The sequence below is a fragment of the Triticum urartu genome, chromosome 2 (assembly GCF_003073215.2).
Source record: "Triticum urartu cultivar G1812 chromosome 2, Tu2.1, whole genome shotgun sequence".
Lineage (NCBI taxonomy): Eukaryota > Viridiplantae > Streptophyta > Magnoliopsida > Poales > Poaceae > Triticum > Triticum urartu.
In genome coordinates, this window is record NC_053023.1 from 137,106,363 (window position 1) to 137,118,387 (window position 12,025).

Consider the following 12,025-nt stretch of genomic DNA (forward strand, 5'->3'; position numbering starts at 1 on the left):
CATCAGTATCCTCCATTTTTGTTTTTTTTGAGTAACCATCAGTATCCTCTCCAGTGGAGCCGATGGATGCGGCCGGATCTTCTGGGCCGGGCCGTATCCTACTACTGCCAGGTGATGCTAAAAAAAAGGCCTGAGGCGGCGGCGAGTATAGCGATCTCAACAGTCAACACCCCCATCCCCACCACCACAATAACCACGGCGTCGGACGGCGGTGGGGGAGACGTGGTGGAGGGGAGGCCTTGTCCGGTAAGCCCTCCGCCATCCAAAATCCACAAGCTGGGCGGTTCGGGTACGAGTTCAATTGACGCTGAGGATCAGACTGAGGCCATGGCTGCCAGGGACGGCAAGATCGGCGAGCGGGTGGATTCGGATGAGGTACGCGGTGAGCATGAGATCACCGAATTCAAGTGTGGCGAGGTTGTGCACGAGGAGCTTCAGAAGGACAAGATGAACGCAGGTAAATCAAATCAGCAGATCGAGAACAAGACGACCCCGGGGGAGGGGAGGTGGAGATGGACCTAGGCAAATCAAACTCGATCGTCTCCGAGCAGGAGATCAAGGACCTCTGTGCGCAGATGGAAGAGATGGTCGCTTTTATGAATTACAGGATCATACCATCAGCCCCACTTAACTGCAGCAGCACCACCACCACCAAGGAGACGCCAAAAGATGAGGAAGACAAGGTGCCGCAGTCGGGGATCGACGGCATCTTACAGCGGCTAGCTGATATGCGGCGTGACATGTCCAAGCTCAAATCGGAACTGGCCCCTTTCCGGCACAAGTACCCTTATGAGAAGGTGCTGACTTCTTCAGAGGAGAGGGAGAAGAGGCTCAAGTTCAGGCAGGAGTATGAGAAGATGGATAATAAGGAGAAGGCAAGGAGGGAGATGGAGTTCGACGTGAGTGACTTCGAGGGCTACTGTCAAGGCTTGACATCTTTAGTTGAACACTTTGAATTCACGAGTAAGATATGGCCAACACTCCTTGACTCCTATATAATTAATCACACAGCAGTGTTTGTTTGTTCCTTCTCTAATTGCCAACCAGCAGATTCCCTCCTTCCTTGTAGCAAGTACCGATTCATGGTTTATTAGGATCGATGTACGCTAACTTATTTTTGTTGACAAAACTGTGCAGCCCTAGTGAGCCCCATGCACTTTACACACTGCACGCCCAGACAGATGGCACACCATCTTGCTACCTACGGGACTACCTTGCAGATCTTTTCTTTCAAAATTGCCAACATCGATTTGGACCTGAGATGGCCACTCCTGGAATGGCCACTTAAAGTGTACGGCGTCGTCGCCGCACGAGACAATGTGGATCGTAGACGCAATATTCTCTTTTTGAGGGAAAGGGGGAACTTCCAAGAGATCACCCAAGATGTAAGCGCCTGCCGTGTTGTATTAAATTTGCTTTTATCTCCTCATTGTCTCATACGTCTTAGTTTGTTGATCCATTGGTTCGGTTGCAATTAAGCATGTGTAATGATGATGCCTGCAGAAACCCTTCTTGAGCTTGACTGGCCCAACTCGTGCAATTTTGGCTAAGGACCCTGTTAACCTCGAAGTCCAACTAAAACTTAAAGGCCCAACAGAGCCTGAAGACAGAGTGTTGATCACTAAACGATGCCAGTACAGTGGCTATCATACCGATAATGGTTTATACGCTCTTACCTTGAAGAACTGTCTTTGCACAATAGAGTTAAGCCTTCAACAACTATACCGTCAATCAGTCCAAGCAACTTTTTTGCGTGTTGGTGGCTTTGTTAAAGGCAGTACAACCCCTTTCATTCATGGAGGCCGAGTTGCTTGCTCCTCACCACCCGACGAAGTCCTAGTCATGGATAGCCAAGGCATAGTCACGGAAGTTATTGATCGTCCGTCAACCCATGTTGTGTTGCTCAATTCTCATGACTGTGATGGTGGGAATATTCCAATTGGCGAAGAAGACGGATACCTTGATCTGTCAAGGCATGTAGTTTCCGTTGAACTAAAGCCTGTGAGGCAGTATTCCGAAGAATTGGAGGAAACCCTGAAAGTTGTCATACAAGCCTACTCAGAGTCTGGCGATATTGCCGCGCAAGCTCATGTCAAGCTCAGGCCTCAGTATTGTGGCATAAGTCAGCATATATGTGACCTCAACGGATCTGAGGTGGAGATTACCATTGCTTGGTCAGCTATTCTTCGAAGCAACAAGGTTATTCCGTGAGAGGGATATATGTTTGATATTGCTCAGGCGTGAATGTTATGAAGTATGATACGGATACCCACTGCCCACTTATATCTATCTATTTCTCTGTTTTGCCTGTCGTTGTTTGTTTGTCCAAGTGTTCGATGGGCTATGTAAGATGTGGACATATTGTTGTATCGATCTGCTATGTAAGATTTCGACGGATCATGAGGAACCATGAGGAAGAAGTTGTTTGAGAGCTTGTCTCTCCACCAGCTGAGACATCTGCTGTTGGATTCGGAGATGCAACTAGATAAGGTTTAAACTGTTCAAGGAGATTTGGAGCACCCGGGGTAGCTACTGCAACAGCTAGAGGATGCAGGGAAGATGGGAAAATGGTGCTCGACTGTTGGTTTTCTAGCTTCTCGTTCGTTTTTGCCAGCAGCAAAATACACACATGTAGCTTGCCATGCAAAGCTGTCTAAACTTGTAGTTTGATTGATTTCCTATGTGTGTAACTAACCTGAGACTCCGATCCTGTACGTGAACCTGCCTGAGCTAATCCCCTATGAACGCAAGCGCTCATATACACGCGCATACACTCACCCCTATGAACGCACACACGCACACTCTACCCCTATGAGCACCTCCGAGAGACTGAGCCGGCATATCATCTTGAGATTTCCAGGAATAATGCGAGCACCAGGATTTGAATCCTGATGTGTTGGGGATACCACTGTCCACCTAACCAACTCAACCACAGGTTGATTCGCAGAAAGATGGGGGTTTGTTGATTGATTTCCTGCCGTTTCGTTTGGCCAAAAGGAAGATATTCCCTCGGTCGGCTGGCTCGCGTCCCTTGACCATCGTGTCTCTCTCTCTCTCAAACAAAAAATCGCTGAAACGCACGCATACTCGTACTTGTCTTGTTGACTCGGGCACAAATCATGTCACGAGACGAGGACCCCGAGTGACTCAGCGCGGCCTTCTGTTCTTTCTTCTTCCTCCTCCTCACCGGACGGACGCCGGACGGCATCCACTCTAATCGGCCATGGCGGTGATGGCCTTTGTCCTTCCCGGCGAGGTCGCCGCCGGCCGGCTCTCCACCCACGGCTGCATGCACGCCTTGCACCGCCGCAAAAATTATACTATATTAAATTAAAGACAACCGCATCTTGATTTCTTCTCTCCTCCCACGTACCTTCCTTCCTTGCCGCGGAACGCCGCCGGGAGAACCAACCGCACGCTTGGAATCCATACGTCGCTGCTGACCAAGACGGACGCCAACCCATCCAGGGCAAGCTGCTTTTCCTTCCTCCTTTCCTTCCTTCCTTCCTTCGTGGTCGATGTTGCTACCTATCCACAAGGACAAAAATCAATCCTCACAGGGTCACAACGCCGTGCGGAATCACAAAGGTCACATCTTTTTCTTCGCCCTCTCCGCTCCTTCGCCCAAGCCCCAAGTCCAAGTCGCACACGCACCCTGCACGCGGATGCTGGACTCTTTCTACTATATATAGAGACATAGCTACTTAGAACAAGGCATGGTGAGGAGAAGGGAACAAGGAGGCCGAGGATCAGTGAGGTGGCGCAATCCAGACCCCTGATGGGCATCCCTAGGGCGTTTTAATGAAATGCCATGATTATGATGTGTTCATTTATGTTTCTAGGAAAGGCAAGGCAATTATCACGGGGCACGGGTTTCTCACTCACAGCTTTTACAATCGCTTCTTCAACTTCCTCTCATTTTTAATAGCAAACGTTCCAAACCTGCCAACAAGCTATCTATTCTTTTCTTTTTTGATAAACAACAAGCTATCTATTCAGGTTTGTTTGAGTGTGTCGAAAAAAGACGGGCTCGCTTGTTTGTCAGTTTATTCTTTTCTATGTTTCTAATAACATTCAAGCCAATCTTTTTTCTCTTATATATTTCGCAAGAATTATACAAGAAGCTAGCACAAGCTTAGCTAGAGTTCACTACAAGCAATTGGATCCGGTAACATATCAATCCTTCCATCCATACGAATGGATCCTCAAACAAAGGGCTCTATTATTTCTGAGTTTATTAATTTTTATGTTGCTAGTGTTCAGGCCAATGTCTTTTCTCTTATATTTCACAAGAATTATATCCATAGGCATGAATGGAACCTCAATCAAAGGACAAACTAGAAACATACGTGATCAACAAGTCTTTTATTAATTTAGATCATCAACATTTGTTTTTATTGCGTCTTTCAAACACATAGCAAACAATATTTCTCATCAACCTTATACATACATTCACTGTCACATTTATCCACATGTCCATAACAATGCTGCTACCATTTTGCGGCTCTGAAAGTTACAACAATCCTGTACAGCAAGGTAAAGCAACCTTGAAACAAAATGTCATGGTGCTCCAGCAACATATTGCTTCCATAACTCATCCAGAGCCCTGAGAAGATGGCTACTGGTTGCTCAATCTCTATTGGGTTGACTCAAAGCAACAATAAAAAAGGACACCAGAGCCAACACTAGAGGTTTGTACAGGATCATCGTCACCAAAAGACCCCCTTGCTAACAAACACTACATGGTTGCAAAACTGGTGCAAAAGAAACTGCAAAAGGCCCAACTCTAGTGCTTAGCGACACCGACCAACGGTGGGGCTTTCCTTTGTCTTTGCCAGTTTGGTGATGAGGGCCACAAAGAGGTTCCGCTGCGCCTTGACACTCCATAGGATAGCCAATTGCTGCAGTAGAAACATGGCATAGGGTCAGTATGATGGTTGATGGGTTTGAGCTGAAATATCACACTTTATGACACTTCCTGCTTCAGAATGGATTATGGACAGCGGATGCACTAATCATATGACTGGTGATCGAAGTCTTCTCATGGACTCAACTTTACGTCCATCTGATAAAAGTCATATCACTTTTGCTGACACTGGTAAAAGCAAGGTATTGGGTCTAGGTAGAGTTGCAATCTCGAGGGATCAGCACATGGATAAAGTCATGCTTGTTGAATCCCTTGGTTTCAACTTAATGTCTGTCTCAATGCTTTGTGACTTAAACATGATTGTGCTATTTGGAAAATATCGATGCCTTGTACTAATGGAATCTGACAAGTCTCTAGTCTTTGAAGGGTACCGGAAAGGTGATCTGTACGTAGTAGATTTCTCCGCAGGACCACAACTTGCAAGATGTCTCCTCACAAAAGCTTCTGAATGCTGGCTATGGCATCGGAGGCTAGGGCATGCTGGCATGAGGAACTTACATACACTCGCCAAGAAGAAGCATGTCATAGGCATCGAGGACGTCAAGTTCAAGAAGGATCACTTGTGTGGTGCCTGCGAAGCTGGGAAGATCACTAGGGCCAAGCACCCCACGAAGACAATCATGACGACATCTCAACCTTTCGAGCTGCTTCACATGGACTTATTTGGCCCTGCTCATTATTCGACGCTCACTGCCACAGCCTGTCTCTATGGCTTCGTCATTGTTGATGATTACTCAAGATACACTTGGGTACACATAGTACTCTACAAGACTGAAGTGCAAGATGTCTTCAGACGGTTTGCGAATCGAGCCATGAAAAATTATGGAGTCAAGATCAAGCATATCAGAAGTGACAACGGCACTGAGTTCAAGAACACCGGACTTGACCTTTATCTGGATACAATGGGAATCACTCATGAGTTCTCTGCCCCTTACACACCTCAGCAGAATGGCATCGTAGAGCGCAAGAACAGAACCCTCATCGAGATGGCTCGAACGGTGCTCGACGAATACAAGACACCAAGAAGGTTCTAGGCCGAAGCTATTGATACAGCATGTCACATCATCAACCGGGTTTACATCCATAAGCTTCTGAACAAAACATCCTATGAACTCCTCACTGGCAAGAAGCCAAATGTCAGTTACTTCAGAGTATTTGGAGCAAGGTGCTGGATCAAGGATCCCCATCACAAGTCAAAATTTGCACCAAAAGCTCACGAAGGCTTCATGCTCGGATACGGAAAGGACTCACACTCTTACAGAGTCTTCAATCTCTATCTTTACAAAATCGTCGAAACTGTGGACGTACGGTTTGATGAAACCAATGGTTCACAAAGAGAACTCCTGCCAAGTACACTAGACGAAGCTCCACCAAATGAATCTATCAAGCTAATGGGAACTGGAGAAATCATGCCTACTGAAGCATAGCCTGAAGAGGAACTTATCATTTCAAGACCAAAGCGGTGATAAATCAAGGGGCGGACAGGAGCAGCAGCTTCAAATCAACCTGAAGACAATGCTCAGCCTGAAGAAAATCCTTCCAATGATGACAATGATTAGCAAGAGCAAAGTCTTCGTCCAGTTCATCCTCGTGTTGCTAATGAAGTACAAGTTGAGAAGATTATCGACAGCATCAATGCACCTGGCCCACTCACTCGTTCAAGAGCAACACAACTAGCAAATTTCTGTGGGCACTTTGCATTTGTTTCAATCTTGGAACCCAAGAAAGTTGCTGAAGCCTTTATGGAACCTGAATGGATTCAAGCTATGCAAGAAGAGCTTCAACAGTTTGAGCTGAACAATGTATGGGAACTTGTCAAGCGTCCTGACCCTCGCAAGCACAACATAATTGGCACAAAATGGATATATCGCAACAAACAAGATGAGCATGGTCAAGTTATCAGAAACAAAGCTCGTCTTGTTGCTCAAGGCTATACTCAAGTGGAAGGGATTGACTTCGATGAAACGTTTGCTCCCGTGGCTAGGCTTGAAGCCATCAGGATACTGCTAGCCTATGCAAATCATCATAACATCCTCTTGTATCAAATAGATGTGAAGAGTGCATTTCTCAATGGCAAGATTGAAGAAGAAGTGTATGTTGCACAACCGCCTGGCTTTGAAGATCCAAAACATCCTGATATGGTGTACAAACTAAACAAAGCACTGTATGGCCTCAAACAAGCTCCTCGCGCTTGGTATGATACAATCAAAGACTTCTTGAAGAGCAAAGGCTTCAAACCTGGATCCCTCGATCCCACACTCTTCACGAAGACATATGATGGCGAACTATTTGTCTGCCAAATCTATGTGGATGACATTATCTTCGGCTGCACCAACAAGAAATACAGTGATGAGTTTGCTTACATGATGCAAGAGCAATACCAAATGTCCATGATGGGTGAGCTGAAGTTCTTCCTTGGTCTTCAAATTCGTCAGCAAAGCAATGGCATCTTCATATCTCAAGAAAAATACCTCAAAGATTGCCTGAAGAAGTTTGGAATGCAAGACTGCAAAGGTTACACGACACCAATGCCAGCCAAACACCATCTGGGTCCCGACGACAATGGTAAAGAGTTTGATCAAAAGGTATACCGCTCCATGATTGGTTCTTTACTTTACCTATGTGCATCTAGGCCAGATATTATGCTTAGTGTTTGCATGTGTGCTCGATACCAAGCGGCACCAAAGGAATCGCATCACTTAGCTGTGAAGCGAATTCTTCGATATTTGGCTTACACCCCAACACTAGGATTATGGTATCCAAAGGGCTCAGAGTTTGATCTGGTTGGATTCTCGGATGCTGATTATGCTGGTGACAAAGTTGATCGCAAGTCTACATCAGGCACATGTCACTTTCTGGGACGATCACTTTTCTGTTGGTCTTCAAAGAAGCAGAACTGTGTATCACTCTCCATTGCTGAATCTGAATACATTGCTGTTGGATCTTGTTGTGCTCAGCTTCTCTGGATGAAGCAAACTCTCAAGGACTATGGAATCCAGCTGAAGCATGTGCCACTCTTCTGTGACAATGAAAGCGCCATCAAGATTGCCAACAACCCAGTTCAGCACTCGAAGACAAAGCACATTGAAATTCGTCATCACTTCCTCAGAGATCATGTTATGAAGAAAGATATTGATATCATACATGTCAACACTGAAGAGCAGCTGGCAGATATCTTCACAAAGCCCTTGGATGAGAAAAGGTTTTGCAAGTTGCCGTGTGAGCTAAATATCTTAGAATCCTCGAATGTCCTGTGATCAGGCACACATCCTAACACTTATGCATTTTGATGACTTAGATGTGCAACACACGAAGTAAAGTATATCTTCAATCAATGAAGACTTACACTCTAAGTGTGAATACATTAACGTGGAATTTGACTTCAGAGCGCCACGATAATTGTGCGCCGTGTCTGGGTCTAATACTTCCTATACGGTGGGTAACGCCACCACCAAATCTTTGTTTGAAGTATTTCTCTTGGCGTTACATGTTGCTATGTCTTCACATTTGATTTATCTTCTTGTTTGTCTTCACATATCGATTTGATCTTACTCAGATATATATATATATATATATATATAGACGTGTGTTCTGTCCTCTACAGTATTCACTTATTGCTATGTCTTCTTATTTTAATCTCTTGAACTAAGTGAATGTGATCGGACCCTAACCTCTCTATGCTTTCTACCCCAAATTCTATCTATCCAAATCATATGCATTCTGTTGGAACCGTCGAATGTCTTCTCTGCATCCTTGTCAGCAGAAGATACAAAGACAAACATTAAATCAGCCTTCAATGATCAATCCTTTTTGCCTGAAACCCGGAGAAGCCGGAACGACCACCCCGACAATCCAGGCGTGCGTGGGAACATGGAACAACTCCCTAGGTGTTGCATGCACGCCACGTGTCTCTCAGATGTGAATCGCCAGGGGCACCTGGGTAATTGCACTGTGCCCTGCCCCTTCCTTATAAATGCACGTCCCGTCACGGTCAAAAACACTTCCTCCACCTCTCCACCTCGACAAACCCTAGCGCCACCGCTAGCTCTCGACGACGCCGGCGACGAAGCGCTTAGCTACCGCGACCTCGTCGACGCCGTCCTCATGCCGGCCGCGGACATCGTCCTCTCCGCCGTCGCCGTAGGTGTCCTCCGTCGCCAAGTTAGGGCACGGTGGATTGAACTGCTCGGTCTCCTACTCGTTCCATCTAGCAGTTCTTCATGTGGTAAATAAAACTCTCTTTTTACCGTCTTTTTGATCCTCACAGATTCATCCTGTCTACCAAAATAGGTTTTTACCTGTACAATGTTAGATCTATCCTGTTTGCATCTCATACTGCCTAGTATATTCACTTAAGCTTCATAACCAGTTAGATTCCTCACTTGTACTTATTCACGGATTCGTACAAATCTGGAACCAACTCTCAACATATAAGTGAATGTCTTCACATCATGAGGTCAATGTCTTCAAACTGATTTATCTTCAAAAATCTTCTGAGAATGCATATGACCTCTTCCCCTTCCCTCGCATCTCTAATGCTGTCACAGGTACATGTCCGTGGGAGAATCCCTTGGTTCTCATAGTCTGCATTCGTTTGCAGAATTCTTACAGCGTCATATTAACTCTCCCGAAGCCAGTTCCTGTATGTCCAGTCAGCGAAAACCTTTGAAGCCTTTGAACACTTTGAAACCATTCAGTTTGAAGTTCATGGCTGCAGAGAAATCAGTAAGGAAGGGCGGCGGACAGCGCCGTGGAGGAACATCAAAAGATCTGCCTGATGACCTTGCAGAACTCTACAAGACTGATCCTGAAGAGCATTACAATCAGCGCAAGACCCGAATCCAATGGATTCGAAGATATTGGGCTGAACAGTGGTTCAAATACAAGTTCGTCACCTGGGAGTACGCAGAGAAAAATGCCATCAAGCGACCATGGGGAGATATTCTGTACAGAGGTCTTCTACCCCGGTCCAAAGCTGACGCCATTGCACAAGGTTTCTATCCTTGCATGGTCCGTGGGCCACAACCAGATGATGCCGATCCATCATCTTTGCTCTGGTGTCGCGAAGACAATCTGTTCAAACGCAATTATCAGTTTGCAAAAACCTCAGCAAAGAAGAACAAGGACTCCTTGGAGTTAAACTTCAACCCTGGTTTCTCTGCTCCCCGTGCTGACGGCTCACGTGATGCAGAACCCAATATCATTGGTCCCTATTACAACCTTGATGGTCTCATCGCTTACATCAGAGTCCAAGGTGTTAAGGTGGATCATTCTGATAATGATGCTGACACTGATGAAGCCCCTGCTCCCACTCCAAAGCCGCAGAAGCCAAAGAAGGCTAAGGCTTCAAGATCAGCTGCTCCTCCAAAAGCTTCACGTGTGAAGCCATTGGCAACTGCACCTCCTGAAGCCAGTGTGCAGTCAGAAGATCAATCACGCATCTCCAAGCGGACTGAGAAGAAGAAGACAAATGTTAAAAATACTGATACAACACTGACTCCTGCTGCCATTCTGCGAGAAGAGCCCATTGATCTGTCCAGCGATGAAGATCTCGCAGATGATGCCCTTGAGCAACTAATCAAGAGCAAGGAAGAAGCAGAAATCTTCAATGATTTGCCTCTCTATGACGTGGCAATCCTTCATAACTTCATTGATGAGTGGTTTGACACCCCAAATCTCAGCTTTGAAGCTCTGCAACTTCCCATTGGCCTCAGTGTCGCCTTCAATGGCGCCATTGCTTCTGAGCTAGCTCTTGCTCAGCGCATAGTTGAACTGAAGAACAAGATCGACCATGAGAAAGCTCAGTTCAAGAAGCATGTGGCCAAGCTCAGCGTGCAAAATGTCAAAAACTTTCAAGTCATGATGCATGAGCTCAAGGAAGCTTTTCTCAAGAAGCGGGAAGAAGCCAAAGGTTCTCGTGAGCGCATGAAGAGATTGGCTGACAAGTGTGTGCAAGCCTACAATGAAGCTGAGAAGCGCAAGGCTCTTGGTCGTCCTGGCATTGACCCAAGAATGACTGCAAAGAAGAAGAAGCCATCGACTGACCAGTCTGCTCCTGCAAGACAGGAAGAGCCACGCATTGTCTTCCCAAGCAGTATGACCGGCTCGAAGCCAAAGGTCACGCCAACCGCTTTAGATCTGAAGAAGACAAGGGCTGCCGAGGCTGAAGCCAGAAAGAGGAAAAATTCTGAAGCCTCAGATGCTGCTCCCTCCAAGAAGAAGCACAAAACCAAGAAGGATAGGGCTGCTCCCACAAAGCCCTTAGTTGTTGAACCAATATCTGTTGCTCGCCCTGCATCTGCACAACAAGAACGTCGGATGATAATCCATGAGCCTGCTACCACAGAGGCTCCTGAAGACATTCCAGCAGTTGACCCTACCGCTGCTGAAGACATTGGTCCTCACGACAATGTTGAAGATGATGAAGTTCTTCCTCAGGTCGAACACAACCTGGTATCATCGCCTGCTCTCATGAACAGCAAACTCATCAGCATTGGTCGTCCCTTGACGCCAATTGCTCAGGATGATTCATGGGCTGATCACCCACAACCCTCCCCCCGTCAAGAAGACACACCAGTAACTCCCCCAACTCAAGTCAGCGGTACGGTGCTTGAAGATGATGACATTGAGGCCCAACCAACTCCATCCCCAAAGGCGTCGCCAGCATTCCGCAGGCTTCGCAAAGGACCAAGGCCTCAAGTCGATCTATCGAGTGTTCCAGAAGAAGATGAGCGCCAATCTGTTTCACGTCAAGTGTTTCCTGAAGCCTCTCAGTCTATGAACATTCCTGAGTCTGAAGCCAAAGTGGCTGAAGATATTCCGGTTGCATCAGCCGATGACCAAGCTTGAGCCCAGAGAAGAAGAAGCTCGTGTCGTTACACCCCCCTCCACACAAGTTGTTCTCGAGGAGAACGTGTCTGACCCTCCAGCTACTCAAGTGGAGGTTAACAACAATGAGGCTGCCACCAACACCAACACTGAAGCCAATGACGTTGTCATGGCTGATGATAATGTGGAGCCTGAAGTCAATGTGACACCTGAAGTGGCTACGCCTGATGCTAGTACTGCACCTACTGCCAGTCTGCAACCTGAAGCTAA

The 12,025-nt window shown here is 46.5% G+C and overlaps 1 protein-coding gene across 1 annotated transcript; it reads left to right on the forward strand.

Moving 5' to 3' along the window:
* Positions 1-1,064: 1,064 nt before the first annotated feature.
* On the forward strand, positions 1,065-2,211 carry LOC125535433. Its single transcript, XM_048698486.1, has 2 exons — positions 1,065-1,385; positions 1,504-2,211. The coding sequence occupies exons 1-2, from the start codon at positions 1,152-1,154 to the stop codon at positions 2,209-2,211; spliced, it is 942 nt and encodes a 313-aa protein (XP_048554443.1). The 5' UTR covers positions 1,065-1,151.
* The last annotated feature ends 9,814 nt before the right edge of the window (positions 2,212-12,025 follow it).

Coding starts and splice junctions, on each gene's coding strand:
- LOC125535433 (XM_048698486.1), top strand. CDS start 1,152: ATGCACTTTACACACTGCACGCCCAGACAGATGGCACACCATCTTGCT. Junction 1,386..1,503: donor TCCAAGAGATCACCCAAGAT/GTAAGCGCCTGC, acceptor TGATGCCTGCAG/AAACCCTTCTTGAGCTTGAC.